The 22,877-nt window shown below is 41.8% G+C and overlaps 2 protein-coding genes across 2 annotated transcripts in view; one reads left to right on the top strand and one right to left on the bottom strand.

Moving 5' to 3' along the window:
• Positions 1-2,860: 2,860 nt before the first annotated feature.
• On the bottom strand, positions 2,861-8,696 carry tamm41 (TAM41 mitochondrial translocator assembly and maintenance homolog). The gene is made up of 8 exons (XM_080845785.1): positions 8,248-8,696; positions 7,763-7,945; positions 7,384-7,476; positions 6,927-7,077; positions 6,196-6,341; positions 4,643-4,808; positions 4,136-4,198; positions 2,861-4,023 (listed from the first exon to the last, which is right to left on the bottom strand). The coding sequence occupies exons 1-8, from the start codon at positions 8,383-8,385 to the stop codon at positions 3,953-3,955; spliced, it is 1,011 nt and encodes a 336-aa protein (XP_080701911.1). The 5' UTR covers positions 8,386-8,696; the 3' UTR covers positions 2,861-3,952.
• Positions 8,697-19,065: 10,369 nt separating this feature from the next.
• Positions 19,066-22,877, top strand: part of syn2b (synapsin IIb) — a gene marked incomplete at both ends in the record, with an annotated part of 60,240 nt that continues 56,428 nt past the window's right edge. Inside the window, one exon of the mRNA XM_080845745.1 lies at positions 19,066-19,442. Coding sequence (XP_080701871.1) covers positions 19,066-19,442 — 377 coding nt within the window. The remainder of the gene's footprint in view (positions 19,443-22,877) is intronic.

Genomic DNA, 22,877 nt, shown 5'->3' with positions numbered 1-22,877 from the left:
ATTATATGGATGGGGTAGACGCAGAGGAATGAACGTCAAGCATGCCAGGGATGGAGGGTGTTTCAGCGGGAGCTGAGTTGTCATGCCAAGTGTTTAGGACTGGAGGCCTTCAAGTGTGTTTTATCCTACCTAGTTGTAATAAACTATGGCTGTTCACGCCACATAATATGTGTGAGTGTGTGTGTGTGTGATTGGGGAATTATGTATCAGATGACATGCATGTTTCATTGTTTGGTGACTCCTCCTGAAATATCACCATATGGTGAATAGGACTAGTGGCAGTTGAGCTCTTTCTCAGAATCTAGGCCATTGCTTCATATGCTGTCATTGTTATCAAAATGTCACTTATGAAGTTGAGTCATTGCTGAGATAACACCAAGGGCTTTACCAGAAATGTATTGTTTAAACTAAATCTGGCTATGTTCAGCTACTCTGGGGACTGAGGCCATAGTTCATCAATTATATCTGATTTCCCTGGCATTTCTGTCTTTCTTTCTCTTTATTTTTTACATTAAAAACAACAGCAACAACAACAACAACCACAACAAACAGGCAAAGTTATATAACAAAGGCACTGCCCTGGCTTAGGAATCAAATAAACATTTTTTACTTACGTTTCTCATCATCCGCGTGAACTAATGATGCTGCTCTTGACAATACATCCAAGGGCGTTTCCATTCTTGGCGAGACCCTGTTGGAAATAATTGGGAAACAGCCCTTAACAAAAGGGATCCAAAAAGGGATATTTATTGCTTGGGTCTAGGTGCTGACCAGCTCAAGTTTCTTCGATTTCGTGACGAACTGAAACACTCAGCAGTCTACTAATCATGCAATACACTGTCAGCCTAGGCTATACATCAGCAATACTTAGTGCTCAAAGGAGATTGTGGAAAACTATAATGCTTTGTAATAAGAAGTCAGAATTAAGTCACGCCAGTGATCTATTAATTTACGTTGAATGAATGAAGTTGCGGAGATGCCTGTATTTGAGCGCAATTTGTCTGCCTCATGCTTCCCACACTCAACATTCCAAGAATACCATTCCAGCATTTTTGCAAGAAAGTTACTTTTACGCGACACTGTTTTGCCAAGGATTCACCGAAGGGACTTCACACTCGAATAAAACCAACCTTATTTGTAAACCTAACAACATAAGTTAAGTTGATCTAAAGGAAACACTCGACACCAATAAGCCTATCACCAAATTGGAACATTATCATTTAACTTAGGCTACTCAATGTAAGGTTTGCACAATAAAAGCTAGTAGCCTATGCGCTCCCAAGAGGAAGTGGTCCGCGCACGAATGTTTAGACATGAGATAAAATCCTTTAGTTCTGACAACTTTCCTTTACTATTACAACTTCAGCTTGTAGGATTACATTCCCTCATTCCTAACGTAAATAAATACGTGTAACAAGTGTTTCCTCCTTAACTGGAGGGAACGATATAAGAATTTGAATCGCTATGGCGCTTTCACACCAGCATGTTACATTTTAGCGCGATAGCCTGTGTTGTTAATCTTTATTTGGTAGGCTTAATAATGTTTAAATATCTGTTTTCTTACTGAGCCAAAATGAAGAGAGGCACCTCCACGCCGTGTTTAGACCACTTCCAACCTGATTAATGACCATGCTAAGATACGTTTTTGGTAGCCTGCTGAAAGGTTTTTCAAATTAGTTACATACCACCTTGAAGTGCCACTTTGGATTCTTCTCCAGTATGTTATCTGATGATGGGATTTTGAGGCAAGCTTTAAAAAGTGTCATAGGAAAGAAAACAACCAGATAAACGCATTAAAAGAAAAGAAACAATAAGACCTCGAACTAACTTGGCCACACAGTAGGCTACTGAACGGCCACACTGAGGAAGAATGTTTGGAATGATGGAATTCTCTTCCTAGCAGGTGGTGAAAGTGAAGAATTCTCATTGGTTTAGCTCAACAAAATGAGATCAGCATAAATTATGTTAATCACGCAAATTACATCATATCCTTGCAGGTACAAATCAAGGAAGCAGTGCTCTGAAATTGTCCTACTAATAGAAATATGCACAAATATTTAAGAATCAATGTTATTGATGTATAAGTACTATGTCATAGACTACTAATGCACTATTGAGAACACCTCGTATATCAGTTGGTCTGTGCCTCAAAACAAAATGACAGTAAAATTAAATAAAATTTAGTTTAGAATACTTTTTGTACTTACCATGGCATTTGGCGTTAGTATCCACATAATTTAACCCTCTATCAATACGAGTATGCAAATGAGTATTTTCCCATTAATATTAATTCTTCCCTTACATCATGCAGCATTAAGAGGCCCACAATCTGAAACCTGTTTGTGTATGGTGGTTAACCCCTTTTTTTGAGAATCCATGCACACTTTCAATTAAAAAGGTGCGGAATTTAGAGTTTGGGGAGCCATCGCGCAGCAGCAGTGTGACTCTCCCACACGAGTCCAATGCCCACAGGGACTCAGGTTCAAAGCTGGCCTGGCGTCACTTACCAAGCCCACTCCCCATCTCTCTCCCACCTGCTTCCTGTCTACCATGTATTGTCCTATCAATAAAAAAAACACTTAAACAGCACCCCAACCAATCCCAATAGGATTTCTGATTTCTGAAATAATAAATAATTATCCTACCAACTCTGATGACTCCCTCAAGTTGATTTAAGGGATTGTCAATGAGGCATTTCAACAGCTTCATTGTCACACCCTCCCAGCCGTCTCCTCCACACAGTCACCTGTCTGAGTTACTAAGTGGCTACACCAACACTATCTCCTTGACAAAATATTCACAAGAAACAGTTCAATATGTATAAATAATTGATATTTATTTGAATTAAAATCATGGACAGTAAAAACAATAACCAACACTTTTTCGAAACCTTAAACAAGTCATTTTGTGATGTTTTGTTCATTCAACATTTAATTTTGAGTCTGTGAAACATCTTCTTACTTAATTTGCGGAAATAAACAGTAAGTGCCCTGACCTCATTGACCGCAACATGAACTGGATTTTTACACCTGGTTATATATCCATGGAATATAAACAAGCAATACCTTGTGTGTCTCGAAAGACTTATTTATGGAGGGTTAATGTGCAGCTAAGAGGTGTTGGGTAATGGATATGGGTCAGACACTCGCAATAATAGAAATCTGTGCATTAAGGGGGGGAATAGCAATGTCATACATATGAGAAAAAAAAGTTTTACACAAACAAACTTTAACAGCCTGGCATCAGATGGAAGCTAAGATGCACGTTTACAATATAAACAAGATATGACTTTGTATATCTTAAGAGATACATATTCATATAATTATACATCTTACCTTGTGAGGCCAATGAAATATCTTAAATGTGTCTACTTCACTACTCCAATTCCAATTTATTTTCTTATTTTTGGTTATTTAGAAAATTCTTTAGTTAAAAAAATTGCTACAAATTATTGTAACTCTTCAGCACCATCTGTGTTGTTTTAAAATGTAATATGCTCTCAGGTTGGCAGCACCACCAGTGCAGGTAAAGGAACACACTCTGATCACCAGTGTTACACAAATCACATTCTTGGCCAAGGGTGGAAAATGGGGTTGCCTCCAAAGATGACAATAACGGTCATGTACCTCCCAAGAATAAACTCATGGGGCACTTTGGGCCACAAAAGAGTAAGCAATGCCATCAAGAAGCAAAGAAGTGGCATTTCCCTTTAAAGGAGCAAATAAGTGGTATTTTTCTTTAATCCATTCCAATCAATGCATGTTTTGCCATGCTTGTACACTGTGCAAGACCCATATGCACTATGCAATCATGAAGAGTGTGTGTTTAAACCTGTAGAGTGTGGTGTACTGTTTTTGCAGGGGCAGGCAGTTCAGGATCAGTTACACGGAAATTCCACGTGGTGTCAGAGCCACACATAGGAAAGAGACGCGATAGAAGCAAAAGGTCAAGACTATTTCCTTCGCCAACCTTTCCACATTTTCTTAAGCTTTTTGACACTGTAGGATGCAGATTTCAACGTCCCTGAAAAAGAGAATAGTAATGTGTCACAGACTTCTACGGACTCATAGTTTTTCATAACGTTTTTTATAAATATTAAAAGAGAATTCTACTAAATGAAACATGCTTAACTTACCCGCAGTGGCTATTCCTTTGGCACTCTGTGTTAAGCTTGAAATCTTCACTATTGATGCAATTGCTGGGTGAAAAGAACATTTGAGTCAATCTTTAGCACACTGCAGTAGTCTGTACAGAACTCTGTCTAGTAAGCCAATCAAGCTTCTGGTTGCGTAGACTGTTATTGTTTTCAATTTCTTCATTTTGCATGGATGAGGTTGTGGAACTATGTTGCAGGTTTAGTGAGTACATCACATTAATATAACTGAGTGTTTGTTACACAAATAAATAATGGATGGGTCAAAACAATCCATCAGAAAACACATTGCAGTAAAAAACTAAATGTGGTATTAACCACAAGGGAAGATGCTATCAGCTAATGGGGTGAGCTTTAGTTTCTCATTGGACATAGTCACTGGAAAGTAACATTACACAGGTATTAGGCTAATCCAACACATGACCACACACAATTACAGCATGGTATGACTTCTGCACAGTGCACTAAGAATGTAAAAGTGCTCCTCACCTTGCTGTACCACTAACCCACAGTCAGGGTCCTGTGCCACCTGGAGCAGGATCTCCTCCACGTCACGGTTCTTTCCTGGAGGGTCCACCAGCCGGGTGATCTGCTGCTGGAGAGTCCGAGGCAGCGCCATCAGCTGTACAAACTGCCCCTCTGGGCTCTTGTCCACCTGAAGGCAAAACACAAAGCATTTACTAAGCTAACTTAGAACTTTGACCACCAGTGATCTTAGCTCTTACCACTAGTGATCGTAGCTGTTTCCACTAGTGATCTTAGCTTTTCCACAGAAAGAATGCAAGATGTATTCATTTCCAGAAAGGTCAGTGGTTTATTGATCATTTCTGCCAGATGTCATCCAATGATGAGTATATATAAAGAGGATTGTAGTCTGCAGGGGTATAAAAAAGAATCGTTTTGCATCGATGCATCGATCCAACAGCCGACGATACGATGCATCGACACGTCCACAAGAGTATCGATTTAAAAAAAAAACAAAAAAAAAAAAAAATTCTTTTTTTTTTTACTTTTTGTTGCTAGTGCACTTTTATGAGTATTTTTATTTTATAGTGAATGAAGTAGGCCAACAGGGGTATTTTTTGTTACCATTTGCTGATACTAGTGCACATTTGCACTCATTGCTCTGATTTTGTGGAGCATTGTCATTTTAAATTGAATTAACTACAGGCCTATTTTTTGTTACCATTTGCTGCTAGTGCACTTTTGCACTGATTTTGTTGAGTATTGTTATTCTATAGTGAATGTGGTATAGGCCTATTTTTGTTACTTAACACTTTGTACTTTGTACAGTACTTTTTGATGCAAGGCCTTTCAGAATCTATAACAGGGGCATTATTATTTTTCAGTGAATGAGGTTGTCAAAGGCCTAGGTGGAGTACAACTTTTCTACTTCTGTTATTGGCTGTTGTTTCTCAAATAAAATGCATAACGATATAACAGCTTTCATTGATTTATTTCAAATCTGAAACATTGTCTAGCCTGTAAGGTAAAAAAAAGAAAAAATTAATCGAATCCAATCGAATCGTATCGTGGTGTATTCATGAGTATCGAAAATAATCGAATCGTTGGGTCAGGAAATCGATACTGAATCGAATCGCCATGATGGGTGTGATTTACACCCCTAGTAGTCTGCAGAAAATAAATATGAATGCAAAGGTTAATATGGTGCCGTAATATAGAAAGGACCCTTCTTCCTCTAACAAAACCATACTAAATAAGCCAATCCATTAGCCTGCAGGTCAGCCTGGCAAGTGGGAACAGGTATGTTTAGATCTTTCACATGACCACAAAGCCTACCATCAAAGTTAATTTGATGAAAGCTAGTTAACGGCAAAAATCTTACAATTGGTAAAACAAAAATGTTTAGTGCTTTGCTAATACTGAACTCCTTATGTTGTGACAAGTCCTTAAGTCATTCAATTTGAAATGACCAATTAACATATTATTTAATATAGAATAGATTTTGCAGTAATTTCAGGTTCCATAAAAAACAGCACACTGGAATCTGTTGGTGCATTAGTGTGTGTTGTGTGTCTCACCTCTAGTCTGCCCTGTTGTGGCTTGTACACCACCTGTGGACACTCCTGCAAGATGTTGCTATATAAGGTTTTGAAGTCTGGCCCGTTGTCCTTGACGATATTGAGCACTTTGGACTTGTCCTCTCCAATCACCATTCTGAAATCCCCTTGAGAGAAAATAAGTGTACGTCAAGAGCTTAGTAAGGGCATTTTAGAAAAAATCCTGCATTTCAAAAATGGTTTGCATCTGGTACTCTAGTAAGACTTAGGCTAGTCGAGTCTTTAAGACCCTTTCCTTTAAACATTCTCTACTTTCATGCACCTTCATGAAATGTAACTACCGATAACTTTGTTTAAGACATGCCAATAAATATGAATGCACCAAAAAAGCTGCTGCAAATACATTTCTGACCTGGTGATGAGACCACAGGATCTATGCTAACTTACCAAAAAAATCGGAATTGATATGACCTGCATTCTTAGATAGCCCATGACTAAAATACTAAGTTTTGTCCGTAACGTAGTGTGGCCATCATGCATGGTGTTTTTTCTTTCAGCGTGATTTAACTGTTTAAAGGAAGGGTAACTCACAACCATCTGTGGCTTTCTTCAGAATATAAACATTGTTCAAAGATTGTGGGATGGTTCAGGTATGATTTGTGTTTTGTGTGCACTTGTCCGCGTCTGATGTCTCTCCCGACTATAATACCAGTACCTTGAGATATCACAGAGCTGAACAATACAGAACTTACCACAGTAGGAGAGGCCAGCAATCTGAAGGAAGAGCTCCTCCTCAGAAAAGCTCTCTGGCAGCATGAGGAAGGAAGCAGTGACTGCACTCTTCAGGTTCCCCACCAGGGCAGCCCGCAGCTTTTCATTCTCCCCCTGCAGCAAGAGACGCACCTGGAGAGACCCACAGAAGAAAGAGTGAGAAAAGGAGATGGTAAGGAGAGAAAAAAAAAGACAGAGACAGTATTTTAAAATGATTTCCCAGGGTGACCACATTCACATTTAAGAACAGTGTTGCCACATAGCACTGATTGTATACACTTATTTTCAGTAATAGATATGGAGGCAGTAATAGATATATTTAGATGAATTTTAAGAAATACACAAAATACCTTCAACGTTAGGCTAATAATCATAAAAAGCAGTATTAATTGTTATGTTAAGAGGAAAAATAATTAGGAAACTTTAGGGAAAACTCACTGGCTTGTGTAATCTACCAGCAATGTACATGGTCTTCCAGTGCAGCAAATCATCAATCAGGGTTTCGGTGCTAATGACGCCATACTTTATAATCTGCAAATAAAAAAGGGCATTTTGCTGAACTGTTCAACTGCTTTCAGAGTAGTAAAGTGCACAACAATGAAAATATGAAATAAAGAGCATAGCCTTCAATAGACAGTTCATTCACTACCAATACTATGTGGAATTTGCCCCCCAATTTACACAGTTACCTTCAATGGAAAACAACTACCGATCCACTACAGAGTTCATGGCCCAGTATGTTTCACAAGCACTTTAATAATCAAAGTCAAAATTAAAATCATCTATAAATCACAGTTGTCTCTGTGCTTTATCATACCCTATCGTCTATGGGCACTAAGGTGTTGTAATACACCCCAGCTCCATGCTCATTCTGGATGGTGCTGATCTGCTTCGGCCCAAGGTATTTCAGGAAAGAATAATGCCTTCGATTCTGCATCAAGTTCATTGTGTGCCAGGTGACTGGGTCGTCCACAGCAAACACAAAGTCCAGCATGTTTTTCTGAAACAATAGCACATTTCATGCGTTAGCATTAGTGAGAGCTGAAGAGAACTATTCTATCACCATATCATGCTATAGGCCTTACATGAAATGTAATGAAGCTTATACAGAAAGTTGAATTGTTTTGTTTTATTTAGTAATTTACACATATCCGCATTATTTAATATGTAAATACATAAAGGCAGAGATGATTTATTTAAGAATATAATATACTGGTGTAGTAACGTCCACAAAGAAAAGTGCATGTGAAATAAGGTGACAAGCATGAAAGCATGTAAATGCATTAACGTATTTAGTCTTACCCCCATTTGACCTTGAGTGGTTCCCTGTTGTTTAAATACACCAGATCCATATGCAAACGCCAAACTTATATCTTGAGGAAACTGGGAGAGTATCCTTCGAAAGAACACTGACGTATTTTGCAAAGCTGGAAGAGTCATGTTTGACGCTTACAATAAACATGTACCACGGGATGTCTTAAAAGGTAAGTGTGTCCTACATTGCAACCCCGGTGTTTTGAAAAACAAAGTGCTCAATATCACAACGGTCTTTGCATGTTAGCTAACGTATAGACACACAAGCTAGTTAGCTAAAAATGTGCATCTCTATAGCTAACGGTCGCTAAAATAGCTTATAAGCCGATGACAACGGAAATTGCAGGAATTGTAGTCCTCGATTTGAAAATATCTGGATAATCTGTTCTTTATAACATGCTGCAAGTTTCAGAGAAATAAACAGCATGCCACATATCTTTTCGGCAAAACTGCATAGGCTATACCACTGCAGAAGCAACATGTATTTGGAGGCGCATATCAAAATAGTATCATGTTGCCACCTTGTGGCATGGAGGGCAAATAATAACTAATTGATTTGCGTGTGTAAAACCTGAACAGGCTCAGTAGACTACACGTTGCAGTATGTGCAACACTGAAAATCAAATTATGTTAACGCACCAGTATTTTGAATGTATGTCTTTGAAATTCGGAAGCTCTTCTTTAAATTTGGAAGTCTTTTTCAACACCATTTACATAAAAGTGAGCTAATTGTTAATTCCATAGCTGTTCACAAAACCTTAGAAATGTGCATTAGCTATAAATCAGTGGGTCATTTGTATTTTTGTCCTCCAAATAACAGCACACTGACATTGTTGTTGTGGTCATCATTACTGTTACACATCACTGGGCTTTCATTGAAGTGTAATCTGAAAAAAAAAAGTGACAGGTGTAATGGAACCAATAGTATACTCCAAACGTTTGCTCTACCTTTCTGCTACAAATGTGCTCTTCCTTAGAGTGCCAGTACATTGAAATCTGGAAAACAGACCTGCTGGGTTTGATTGCCTCACCCACTCCCCGCTAGGCCAGGATGAATGCACAAATGGAGTCAGAGTGGACAGGGAGAGGGTGTAGGGGGCCAAATGAGATAGAGCCACAGTAAAAGGATGCCCATAAGGAATGCCGTTGGAATACCCACAGTAAAGGAATGCCCATAAGGAATACCGTTGCTTAACCTCATTCCACTTCTTGCTAGCCTGGCTCTGCAGCCTAATGCTCTCCAGTTTTTTTACAGTAAATTAAAGATTGTAGCTACACAGCAAAGAGGACAAGACATAGGCCAGATAATCAACCACAGAAGCTGTTTTTATCGCAGTGGATATAGCATGTCTATGGTATAATAAGGCTGTTTTTATCACAGTGGATATAGCATGTCTTTGGTCTGATAAGGCAGCGATGCCATCAACTGCCATCAAGGATAAGACTGAGGGAAGAGGGGACAAAAGCACAGAGAAAAACTCTGAGCATGTCACCTAAAGAAAATGGAAACACTCAAGAAGGATGTGTTTAATGTTTAGGGGAGATATCTGTGGCTATATTTACAGACAGTAGGGAATGAGAGTGGACATGGTGCTGTAAAGACACATGAGTGGACTTTCTGCAATTAACATATTCACCACCGGAGGGCGTGAGAGATTTGTGTTGGTGAACGCTCTCCTTGCTCTGGTAGCACAGCTACAGCGAGCAGCCACCACGTGAGTGAGAGACTGAGTCTGGATCAAACATGTCCATGCATTAAAATATGAATGATGTATTATGGGTGACTGTTTCAGTATAGTGCATTTCATCAGCATAGTAACCATATGTTTGTGATGTGAAACAGGCACATTTCTTATTGCTTGTGGAGGTTATTTTATTATGTCACGGTCACCCATTGAATATAAAAATACTGATTTGCATCAGACTAAGAAGGGGAAATGATAATGGTGTTCACATTAGCTTGTGAAATGTTTTTAACAGTGGAACTCTATTAACTAGACTAAGCCCAACAAAGATCTGGTGAGAGGTTTCATTGAACATAATGCTTTTTAAGTAGCATTGAAATTATATTATAATCATAAAGGTTGTATTTGTTTGTGTGACGTTTGTATTTTCCTCAGTGAAAAGATATTTCCCGTGCCACTCCTGGACCAGCCATTACTGGCTAACAACCTGCAAAGAAAACACTGTAATGCATCCAGCCCAGGCCGTCCCCGTGTTTATGCCTTATTCCACTAGCTATAATGATGACCCATGGACACGGCTGATGGATTGTTGGATTTCATCATGCATAGTCCCATTTAGCATTCCCAACACATCCCAATATGGAAATGGGAGACATTTGACCTGGGGTGAAAACCTGTTTCTCGTCACGCCCGTCTTTTTTTGGAGGAGAAGACCCTCCTGTTCCTTCCTGGTCAAGGGCTTCTTCTCATTGGTTTGAAGCCCTCTCCTTCAGATGCTCCGTCTGGGTTTAATTGTATTTTTCCATTTCCCTCTGATGTTCACACAGCCATTGCTAATTTTAATTTAAAGGAGGCAGTGATTTTTATCAGCCACGTGTGGGTGTGAAAAAAACTGAGGGAGCAGAACAGTGAGGATGACATGAAAATCCCCCCAGAGAGAGAGAGGGAGAGAGAGAGATATATATATATAGAGAGAGAGAGAGAGAGGGAGAAAGCTGGAGGATAAGTCCAGGCAGTTGAACTGAGTGGTTGGGCTGTGCTGTTCTCACTTCCACCGCTGAGGATTCAGACACCCTCCCCACATGTTTATCAGCGCACAATGCCACAGGGGGAGGATCTTCGCTCTTTAACGCCTGTTTCCATGGAGATACTGAGGCTGCCTATGCCCACTAGCAAACACTGAAAGCTCCTTGGCTCAATGGAACATTGAGATGCATCCACCACTACCAGTGCCACTGCTGGAACAGAGCAGCAGGAATCTGATTGTACTTCCTCCTGTGTGCTGCAGACTCTCAGCCATGGGAGAACTGGCATCACACGGATGTGGACATTTTCCCTTGCTCATTCATAGCTAATTGTTTTTTATTTTGCCATTTGTGTGATTACTCTCATTTGTGTGATTACTCTAACCCCTATTACACCGAAAGCTGATTGACTTGATGTGAGTTGAATTTGTATGAGGATGTTTAATTTATTTTTATTTTATTTTATTTATTTTATCTTACACTTACAGTAAATAAACACATAAAATGACCTTCTTTGCTTATTCATGAGCTGATTTCCTTAACCTCCTTCCACAACGTAAAGGTCATCTGACCAAGGTTGTGGTGGACTGGAGCCTAGATTGCCTAATAAGATTGTTATGATATACGACTTGACACTCGACTCTTTTTGACCAGAGCATGTAGGCTTGAGCGATTCATCTCTCCGCTCTTGTCTCAGCTCTGTGATCAGGTCTTCTTTAGCCAATCCATGCTGAACCCATCACACCCAACACCTGAGCCAGCTGCTTCACTCCCGTTCCCCACCCACAGCTTTTAGTCGCCTCGTTGACCTCATCCTTCTTCTCTCCTACGTCACTGCTACACTGTGCACAACAAGGATGCCTTTATATTAATGTGTGTTCATTATGTTACACATACAGAAATATAAGCACGTCATGTGATGTTGCAGAATGTTTTCTAGGCACAGAACGATATTGGTCCAAATATGTTAACACCATAATCTATTTTATGTATCAAGCCCATTTTGCTAGGGTAATGTCATTTGTTTTGTCATCAGTTGCCTCATTAACTTCCTTTATTTAAAAGAGTCTTTGTAATTTAACAATGTTCTCTGATTAGCAAATTGGCTGGCTTTTTTACTTCATTAAACACACAATTCAAATTATTGTACTTTACCTGTGAAATCTAGGGCTGAATTAAACAGATTGATTGTATGAATAGGAAAGAAATTAACCATAACTTCTCTCGAGTAGCTTCTATCGATGAATGCTACGAATGCATAACAGAATCCATCCTCTGCTGACCTTGAATGTATTATCATTGACCATGGATGTTGTGGGCATAGGGAATCTTTGTCCAGGTGATCCAACTAGATTGATCTGCACAGACCCATAGCTATCCGGAAACCCTAGTACTCTCAAAAACCTTTGCGGTGCTTTGATGGCTTTCCTTCTTTGAATCCCCAGTACCCAGTAGCCTTGAGGACTTCCATAGGGAGGATCCTGCAAACTCTCAAGGTATTGCATGCCATAGCCATCTTAAGCTGACAGTTTCCAGCTGTTGCAAGATCCTTTGTAGACTGCGTGCTAGTCTGATGTTTGCTTATCTATCTTCGCATTCACACATTCATTGGCTCATGAGTGTTTGTCATTGCTATACAAGACTGTGGCTTCATTCTCGTTTCCACTCCAGTAGAACTATCTTGCTCAGGGTTGTTCAATCAGATCACGTGTGAATCTCGACCAATCCTAATGGTTTATGCTGTTCATCTCCATATGGCAACTTTCATTTGATCAACGTGAAAAAAAGGCAGGGAACATTATCATAATTGTAACATTGCCTATGGCATAGTAAGACCTCTAATATATCATAATATTTATGGATTCATTTATAGATGATGCAGATGTCTGTGAAACCAATGCAAGTGAAAATCTAACAGTAACATTGATATTGTAGTTATGTTAAATATCGACCCCAGTATTTAGTTGTCATGCCAGCGCTGACCCATGATCCTTTCACACCCCCTCCTGAATCAACTCACCTGCCTCACTTTTCCAGTCTCCTGATTGCTTGATTACCTGCGACTGTCACTCTCCATTCTCCAAATCCTCACTGCCCTAGTAGATCTTTCTTGATTGTCTACTTTGGTCTAATCAGGTTACATTTACATTTAAAAAATCTTTACACTGATTATCAATTACAGAAGTTGTTTCGGGAAGAAAATGTGCCTTCCACTGTTCTTGTGTTTAATATATTCAAATACTCATTTTGATCAAAATCATCTGACGACCTGCAATTGTTTTGCTTGTGTGCTTTCAACTGAAGAGGGTTGCAGTTGCACTAGTGGAACTAGTTTCTCAGTAGGTTCATTCAGTTAGAACTTCTCAAATTTCATTGTGTATAAAATTTGAACAGAACCAGAATCTTTCTACCTCATTCATTACTCAACCACTTATTTCAAATAGGGTGCCATTGACGAAAGCATGTAAAAACAGGCAGTGTCTGTTCAGTGATTGGTGCTTGAAAGCTGATAGGCCTGTGATTTAATTAGCTGCAATTTAATGTTCCACTCCTGGATTAAAGCCAGGTCCTCTGGAGCCATGTTGTTTTAGCAGGGGAGAAGCTGCTTGTATGTGTGTCCATGTGTCAGCATCTTTGTGTTCTCCTGCACCCTGCCTCTTTGTTAAAACAAAACCCTGACCACACCTGCTTCAGATACAAACACACACACACTCACACACACACACATACAGGACACGTACATAGTACGCATTGATTCATAATAACATTCTCATCTCTCACCCTCTGAGTGTTTGTCCTGTCTGGACACCCACACACACCACTTCAAATGTAGATATGAGCTGAATTAATTTATCAGCCAATGGTCATATCAGGATACTGGAACTGTGTTGTCTCTGCCAGAGATAGATTGTTTTCCTTCCTCACAGAGGAATAACTGCATCTCTTTTACATTTAGAAAAAGAGAAAGAACAGGGGAGGCCGTATCCTTGCTATGCTAAAAGATGCAGCCGTTTCCTCATAGCCCTGTCACCAGCCATCACTCAGAGCAGGGGGCTCTTCAGACATGGCATGGCTTGGTGAGTTCTCCTTTATTTCTCATTTTTTTTCTATTTTTACCGTCATGAAAAATTGAGGTCAGGATGGGCTTAACATGTCAGCACGGATGCAGCTGTGACTCACGACTAGCGTCTTCCGCTCTGCTGCTCCCCCCCCCCCCCCCCCCCCCTCACTGCTGATGTTGCTACATCGTGCATCGTGACTGAGTACTCCACACACCCCAACATGGATCAGGGAGCAAGAGAGAAGGAGGGAGAGGAGCACACCTAAATTGCCCTTACACCTGTGGGCCTCTAGGGGGGTCTCTGTGAACCAGGTGCTCTGCACAGGCATGTTGCAGCTCAGAGGTGGACAGGAGCAGTGGGATGGTGGAACCTTTTGGGTGACAGCAGCTGGAATCCATTCAGACTGATGTGTGTGTTTTAAAGCCAGCGGGGGCAATGAGGGCCGCAATATGTAACGCCATAGTGTCATATAATGACTTCCGATCTTACATTTCTGCCAACATGTCATGTTCATGGTATAGAACCACCACCACACCCCCCCCCCCCCCCCCCCGCAATATGTAACGCCATAGTAATGACTTCCGATCTTACATTTCTGCCAACATGTCATGTTCATGGTATAGAACCACCACCCCCCCCCCCCCCCCCATGGACTGTATGGAGAACTGACAACAACAGGAACTTTATTAATATAAATAAATAAAACACTACAATACAGCTATCAATCCCCATAACTAAGAACTTTGTTAATGTCTATGCTATAGACTTGTATACAAACAAGAGATTAGCCTGCCTACTAATGAAAGTAAAGAAGAACAACACCCAAAATAGTGATAGGATTTCGAAATGTAACCATTTTGAATGAAATCATTTATGTGATGCATTATTTCCATCATTTATTCTTATTGTTAAAACGAAATGTTATAAACTGACCATCAGCAGACATGTAGCTTAATTTTCCTACCAAAACATTTGCATGTGATAACGGCCTGGTTGTCTGGTAGGCGAACTAGCCATCTGATTATTTAGGTTGGCAAACTGAGCCTCGATTTATGAAGGTTTTAATTAGTATACATTGATTTTCTACAACTTAAAACTCACCTTTTCTGACAACGTTAAAGCAGTTTTTTCAGCAACACAGAAGAAAACAACCCTGACCGTTTCTTAAAGGCACCCAGTGCAACTTTATAGGCTTGAGACTCGAAAAATAAACATTCAATTTCTAGTATTTTTTAACCCGTAGTAAGTTTCAATAACTCCATACCATTACATATCGACATTCATGGAGCAAAGATGAGACGTCGTTGTGTGGTGAGAACTGATAAAAAATTGTACACAACAACAATCGCCGGTGGGGGGAGGCCATTTTTCCATTGACTGGAATCCTGCTTTATTTATTGGTGGCACCAATAAATAAAGATTTGGGGGGAAAATGGCGGCGATTGTTGTTGTTTACGATTTTCTATCAGTTCTCACCACACAACGACGTCTCATCTACTTGGCTACTTTATGTATGTTGTACTTTTATGTTTCGGGTGGCGATTTTTTAAAAACTAGGTCTACATGAAATTCTTGGGCAACTGCACGTTTGCCCTCCTCGAGTAAAAGTGCCCCTCCGAGGAAAAAAAAATATATATACTGTATATATATACAGTACTGTGCAAAAGTTTTAGGCAGGTGTGAAAAAATGCTATGAACTAAGAATGCTTTGAAAAATGTAAACAATAACTGTTTATTTTTGTATCCATTAACATGGTAAGACTGAGCACAGCAACAAGACACAACGTAGTTATACTGCATCAGCAGGGTCTCTCCCAGACAAAGATTTCAAAGCAGACAGGGGTTTCAAAATGTGCAGTTCAAGCTCTTTTGAAGAAGACGTTGAGGATCGTAGACGCAGTGGTCAGCCAAGGAAACTTAATGCAGCTGATGAAAAACACATCAAGCTTATTTACCTTCGAAATCGGAAGATTTCAAGCAGTGGCATCAGCTCAGAACTGGCAGAAACCAGTGGTACCCAGGTACAGACATTTACTGTCCGGGGAAGTCTGGCCAGAAGTGGTCTTCATGGAAGAGTTGCAGCCAAAAAGCTCTACCCCGACAAGGAAACAAGGCCAAGTGGCTGAACTAAGCACGAAAACATAGAAACTGGGGTGCAGAAACATGGGAGAAGGTGCTCTGGACTGATGAGTCAAAATTAGAAATATTTGGCTGTAGAAGAAGGCAGTTTGTTCGCCGAAGGGCTGGAGAGAGGTACAATAATGAGAGTCTGCAGGCAACAGTGAAGCATGGTAGAGGTTCCTTTACAGTTTGGGGCTGCATTTCTGCAAGTGGAGTTGGAGATTTGGTCAGGATGAATGGTGTCCTCAATACTGAGAAATACAGGCAGATACTAATCCATCATGCAATACCATCAGGGAGGCGTATGATTGGCACCAAATGTATTCTGCAGCAGGAACATAACCCCAAACATACAGCCAATGTCATTAACAACTATCTTCAGCTTAAAGAAGAACAGAAAGTCCTGCAAGTGATGGTATGACCCCCACAGAGCCCTGATCTCTACATCATCGAGTCTGTCTGGGTTTACATGAAGAGACAGAAGAATTTTAGGAAGCCTACATCCACAGAAGATCTGTGGTTAGTTCTCCAAGATGTTTGGAACAATTTACCAGCCGAGTTCCTTCAAAAACTGTGTGCAAGTGTACCTGGAAGAATTTATGCTATTTTGAAGGCAAAGGGTGGTCACACCAAATATTGATTTCATTTAGAATTTTCTTCTGTTCCTTCACTGCATTTGGTTAATTTATGAAGAATTGATGAAAATAAACTGTTAACACTTCCATTTTTGAAAGCATTCTTAGTTTACAGCATTTTTTCACACCTGCCTAAAACTTTTGCACAGTACTGTATATATATATATTTTTTTCCTCGGAGGGGCACTTTTATTCGAGGAGGGCAAACGGGCAGCTGCCCAAGCAACCTTAGCACACTCCTGTGCACGTCCCTGGTATAGAGGTTTCATGGAGTTGAAGCAGTGCCTGTCATCTCAATTCCCCTGACCTCCTGAAACCATAGTGTTTAACAGAGACAAAATAAGATGTATGTCAAACTGAAAACATTTAGTGTTTTATGTCTTCCCGGGTAAACATGACTAAACACTCCGGTGCTTGGAGCAGTGTATTTTAAGATTGTAATGTGGAACACATCTGATGTGTACTTTGTTTCCCCCCGGATATGTCTGTAAGGATCTTAAAGCGCCTCCTTCCCATAGAGATGAAAGAACATCTTATCTGTGTATACTCAGGCTCTCGCTCTCTCTTCTCTCTATCTCTTTTTTTCTCTTTCTCTCTCTCTCTCTCTCTCTCTCTCTCTCTCTCTGCTCACCCTAGCTGCTGGCACTCTCTCAAATATAGTTTCAGGAACAGTCAAGACGGATCCAGAAACTTCCCTCCTGCATAAACTGCTTCTCCTTTTTAATACTGAGGGGGAGTACTGGGGGATGCTTGGCAGTGGATGGGGAAGCATTCAATTTCAAAATCAATCAAAAATAGGAAAGTTAATATGTGGCTGTGGCTCATGACCCACATGAGCACCAATACAAATATTGCTAAAAGCTCTTAAGCTCTGACCTGGCCAAGTCATATATTTTAAGTTCTTCTAGATAAAAACATTTGTGTGCAGGTCCCTAATTAAAAGAAAAGGACTTCTCATGAATATCCAAATGATATGTTTTGTCAGATTTTACAAAACATGTTTGTGTGCATGAAATGTTAAGTTTTGTATGAAGCATTTCAGTTGTTCTGTGGTGACATTTGCAGAGAAGAAACCACGTGAGAGTATTTGCTCACAAAGATGCTTAGGCCATGTGAGGGTATTCGCTCAGAAAGATGCTTAGGCCATACATTTGACGAACAAAGCAGTTCAGAGCATTTCACACAACACCGCTCGTAAAACACATTTTAATGGGCCCCCAGTGGGCAACTCAGGCCTCTGCCATTCCACCAGCATTATATCACAAATATGTTTGGATTCATAAAACATTTTTATAAAGCCGTTATGTCTGTTTACTCATTAAGAGCTAGTCTGCAGAGGATAATACCCTGCTAAATGCCCTTTTGTGTCATTATCGCTAGTGCAGAGCAATTTAATAAATGAACCTTCTGTGTGAGTTTGGGGGGGGGGGGGGGGGGGACCAAAAGTAAACACTGCCTTTTGCAGCCCAAGGTGGAAATCAATGATGTACCTCGGATGAATCTGGGAGCAGACTGTGAAGGAGGATCCAGTATGGCATCTAAGAATACCGACGCCTGGTCCCCTCCCTCCCCTTCCCTACTATCATCTCCCTGCCATCTGGGATGGATGTGGATGTCACCCTAAACACAGTAGCGAGGAGAAAAGGAAAGATGGGAGAGGGCAGAGGAATACTGTGCTGACTGTAGGGGAGTCTCCCGTTGCCTCATGCATATTCATTGGAAACCCCGTTCTGCTGGTTGTACTACGCCACAACCGCGTAACCAGTGATGCAGGAGAGCATGAGGGGAGGGACACCAAGGGCTGGGGGAGGGGGAAGAGAGACTGAGTGAGTGAGTGTGTGTGAGCGGGAGAGTGTGAGAGAGCGAGAGAGAGAGAGAGAGAGAAGGACAGGCAGAGCCAGTGAGAGAGAAAGAAAGAGAGAACATCTCCTGCAGGCAGTCAGGCTGTTGGATCGCAGAGGCAGACGGAACAAGCTGGGAGAGAGAGTGCGCCCGTGTCTCATGCGCATGCTTACACACGCACACTCGTGCGCTCATACACACACAAGCTCACACTCTCAAGCAGGCAGGCAGCAAGCAGCAGGTCACCTGGAGACTCGGGGGGAGAATACAGTGGGCTAGAGCTGCTCTTTCCAGCGCTGCTTGGACCAGACCCTAAGGTCCTTTTACGACTTCCTTCTTCCCCAGAAACCACTTCCCTCCACCGGTGACCCCTCACCCTTGAGAACCTGTGAGGAGAGCAGTACCCTCAGCTGGGCTCCAACCTCCAACCGCCGCCATGAACTTCCTGCGCAGACGCCTCTCTGACAGCAGCTTCATCGCCAACCTTCCCAATGGCTACATGACGGACCTCCAGCGACCGGACCCTCCTGCTCCTCCACCCCCCTCCACCTCAGCTGCCACTGCCCCAGCTGCTGCAGCTCCTGCCCAGGTGCTGGCGCCGGCTCCAGCCCGGTCCCCTGCCCGGTCCCCCACGGCTTCACCGGCTCCAGAACGGCGGCAGTCCAGCGGTGCGGGCTTCTTCAGCTCCATCAGCTCCATCACCAACGTGGTGAAGCAGACGGCTGCGTCTGCTGGTCTGGTCGAGCAGGCATCTTCCCCAGGTTCCAAGAAGTTCAGGATCCTCCTGGTCATCGATGAGCCGCAGCACGAGTGGTGAGTGGACCTTTGGCTCTCTCAGTGCCAGTGAAAATGCTCTGTTTCTCCTACTTTTAAAACCCACCTCCTCCCCTCTGTTTGGTCTTCCAGATGGTGGCGTGTAATACTTTTCATAACAGAGCAGTTTCTTGGGCTGATGAAACTTAGCATGTGTCCTTGGCTGTTGCTGTGAGGAGATATATGAGGTATAGGAATGGGTACCTTGGACAGCAACTCCATTGCATTTCCTCAAATGGCTCTGCAGCAGCCAACTCTCATGGTGATATTGCTGGATTAGTGACAGTGCATGAATGGATGAGACTGCTTTGCCTGACGGCTGCATTGATTGTAACAGGCTGAACATTTTTGCACTGAAAACATCTGGGTTCGGAATGTGCATTGTGTCCCCCTTACCAGCAGCCACGCACGCCGTGTTTCAAACGGCATCATAACATCAGGTGATCAGTAGTGATAGCATGGTCCTCAACAGCATGTGGCAAATAGAGGGACATTTTACGCAGCCTCTGAGGTGTGTGTCTGACTGTGTATATGTGAGGAAAACAAGCAGAATTCTGCATTATCACTTTCCACCACTACACCATACTGTCAAGGCAGGCCAAATTGCTATAAGACCTAATAGGAAGCATGCTTAGCATCCAATTAGAATGGATCAGTATTGCAGCTTATTGTCAGTCGCTATGGTGTGAATGTGAATGGGCTTGCAATGCCAGCATTTGTTACTGTGAGGAAGAAGTATCCCTCTTTGCAGATGCACTTGATGTATGGGCAGTGTCAGAAATAACATCAGAGCAAATAAATGCTTTGTGGAAAATATTCAAATCATTTACATAATAATGGTGAGGAGAGAGTCAAAGTAATTGTGCAATTACAATTCATCTCACTAAAGGCCGAGGCATTAATATTACATTGCTATTCTGTCTCAGGAGCCGCGCTGCTTTTCAGGTAGGAAGCAGAGACCTGTGCCTTTTAGGTTAATTTTATTGATTTTCCACCCCTTCCAAGAAGTACACAACAAAGCTTTCTGTGTAATTGGTTGGGGTTTCTAGGCATGTTCCCTGTGTTATCTCAGGAGACCCGCTTTCTTGGCTTTTTTGTTTGATGTTGAATGGTGATGCTTTCATAGTAAAATGAGCATTGTATCTGGACGTATTTCATTAGTATGATATTGTCCATCTATATGTTTTAAAATGACCCAATCAGTACACTGGTATATAACTGCAGATGTTCCTTGTGTCCATCATATTTCTGAACAGGCTTCAACCGATGCAGCACTCAAAAGCCGCTGCAGAGCAGGATATCTGTATTGGTGCTGAGGGAAATTTGCTTTTCTCCCATTACACAGGCAAAGCCTGTATGCGCTGAGGTGTGACACGAATCCACAAACATAAGATCAGAGAGATGACGGACAGATTGACTAAACTAAATCCCTCCCTCTTCGACACACACACACACACGCACACACACACACGCACACACACACACACACACACACACTCACACACACGCACACACACGCGCACACACACACACACACACACACACACACACTCACATACACACACACACACAAACACACACACACAACCTTTCAACAAGGCTCTGTATTTGGCATATAGGTAGGATAGTGTCAGACAGGCTCTATGTGTGTTTTTGCCGCTGTGCTGTGTGTGAAGAGTGAGAGTGTGGGGATGGAGATGGAGACTGCTTCAATGGTGTCATTAAAGGGATGCATTCATGCTGTTTTTTTATGTGGGAAATGTATTCTGAACCTCTTTATCTCTCTGGGTAATGGCGCTTTTGCCTTGGACATTAGCCTCTGTTGGTGCACAGAGAATATGTGGTTGTCTAGGCAGTACCAGCGGGATCTTGCAAGGATTTGTTGTGCTAATGACTGAAATGGCAGTCATTTTTCATTTGCGATTTCCAGTGGGAGTTCTCTAAAAATCAATTTGAAATCTCTGATCACTGGAAAGAGATGGTAAACCATTAAAAGACGTCTGGCTATTAAAACTTATAGGCAATAGATTTAGACGCGATAATATCACATAATAAAACACAATACGTCTCTGTTTGGACGCCGTTGCAAATGTTATTCTGGGCTTACACCTGCTCAAATCTTAAAACATTGCTGGAAATGATTGTGAACAAGGCAATAAGCCCATTGCAAGATAAGATCCTGTTCCTGGAGGGGCTGCCTAGCCTTGGGCTCTTTGAGCATGAGCATACGTGTATGCTACAAATAAAATGCATTATTATTTATTATTATAATTATTATTGTGTGCGTGGTCCACTCAGAGAGCCTTACATAACCCTCAACAAAACCCATTCACAACTCACAACCTTAACAGAGATTTTGCTTTCCACAGTCGCCCTGCTGTAGAAGAGCATTTTTCTCCTCTTTTTAAATCAGAGGTCTTATTGCCATCCCAGTGATTTCAAGTCCAACCCTCTCCTTATGTAACTACATGCACACACATCCACAAAACAGACACTGGAGGACCTCGCCACAGCTACTTTGGGTGTCTATTTGTGTTACGCAATGTTCCAGACTGGACGGGGGAGGGAGCCTGTAGTCCCCTGGGCGTGTGAAGGTGATCTGTGTAGATTAAATAGACGAAGGCTCTGGCGTCTCTTCCCTCCTTGCCTCTCTGCCCTTGAGAAGCTTCTCTGCACTGAGTCAGGCGAGAGCAGGAAGCAGCGCACACACACACACGCTGGTCATGTGACTGCTCTGTGAAAAGGGATGGAGTGATTCACTTGCTGGCTAACCCCCGAGGGCCGCATCTGGCTCTCGCTTTCTCTGTGTGTGAGAGTGGGTGTGGGTCTGTGTGTGTGTGTGTGTGTGTGTGTGTGTGTGTGTGTGTGTGTGTGTGTGTGTGTGTGTGTGCGTGTGTGCATGTGTGTGTGCGTGTGTGTGTGTGTGTGTGTGTGTCTGTGAGTGGGTTTGGGTCTGTGTGTGTGTGTGTGGTAATGTGAGATAGTGTGTGTGTGTGTGAGTGAGAGAGAGAGAGATAGAGTGTGTATGTGTGTGAGAGAGAGTGTGTGTGCGTGTGTGTGTGTGTGTGTGTGTGTATGTGGTAATGTGCATGTGTGTGTGTGTGTGTGTGTGGTAATGTGAGATAGTGTGTGTGAAAGAGAAAGAGTGTGTGTGTGAGAGAGAGAGAGTGTGTGTTGTATGTGGTAATGTGCATGTGTGTGGGTGTTTGTGTGTGCTTCAGCATGGCTAAATGTGTGTATTGGTACACTGTGGTTCTTAAGGTGTATATCTTAGTATGTTTACTTCATCCATACAGTTGTTGTTGGAAAGAAAACACATAGCGAGAGAGAGAAAATGAAAGCAGGGTGGTGCCTGGTTCCCTCAACAGTCTCTATATTACCTGTAACTCAATCAGGCCTCATCCTCCATGCCTCATTTCAGTAGGCTTCAAACTC

Source organism: Sprattus sprattus (assembly GCF_963457725.1).
Source record: "Sprattus sprattus genome assembly, chromosome: 10".
In the NCBI taxonomy this organism is placed as follows: domain Eukaryota; kingdom Metazoa; phylum Chordata; class Actinopteri; order Clupeiformes; family Clupeidae; genus Sprattus; species Sprattus sprattus.
This window is presented reverse-complemented; position numbering and strand designations above follow the sequence as displayed.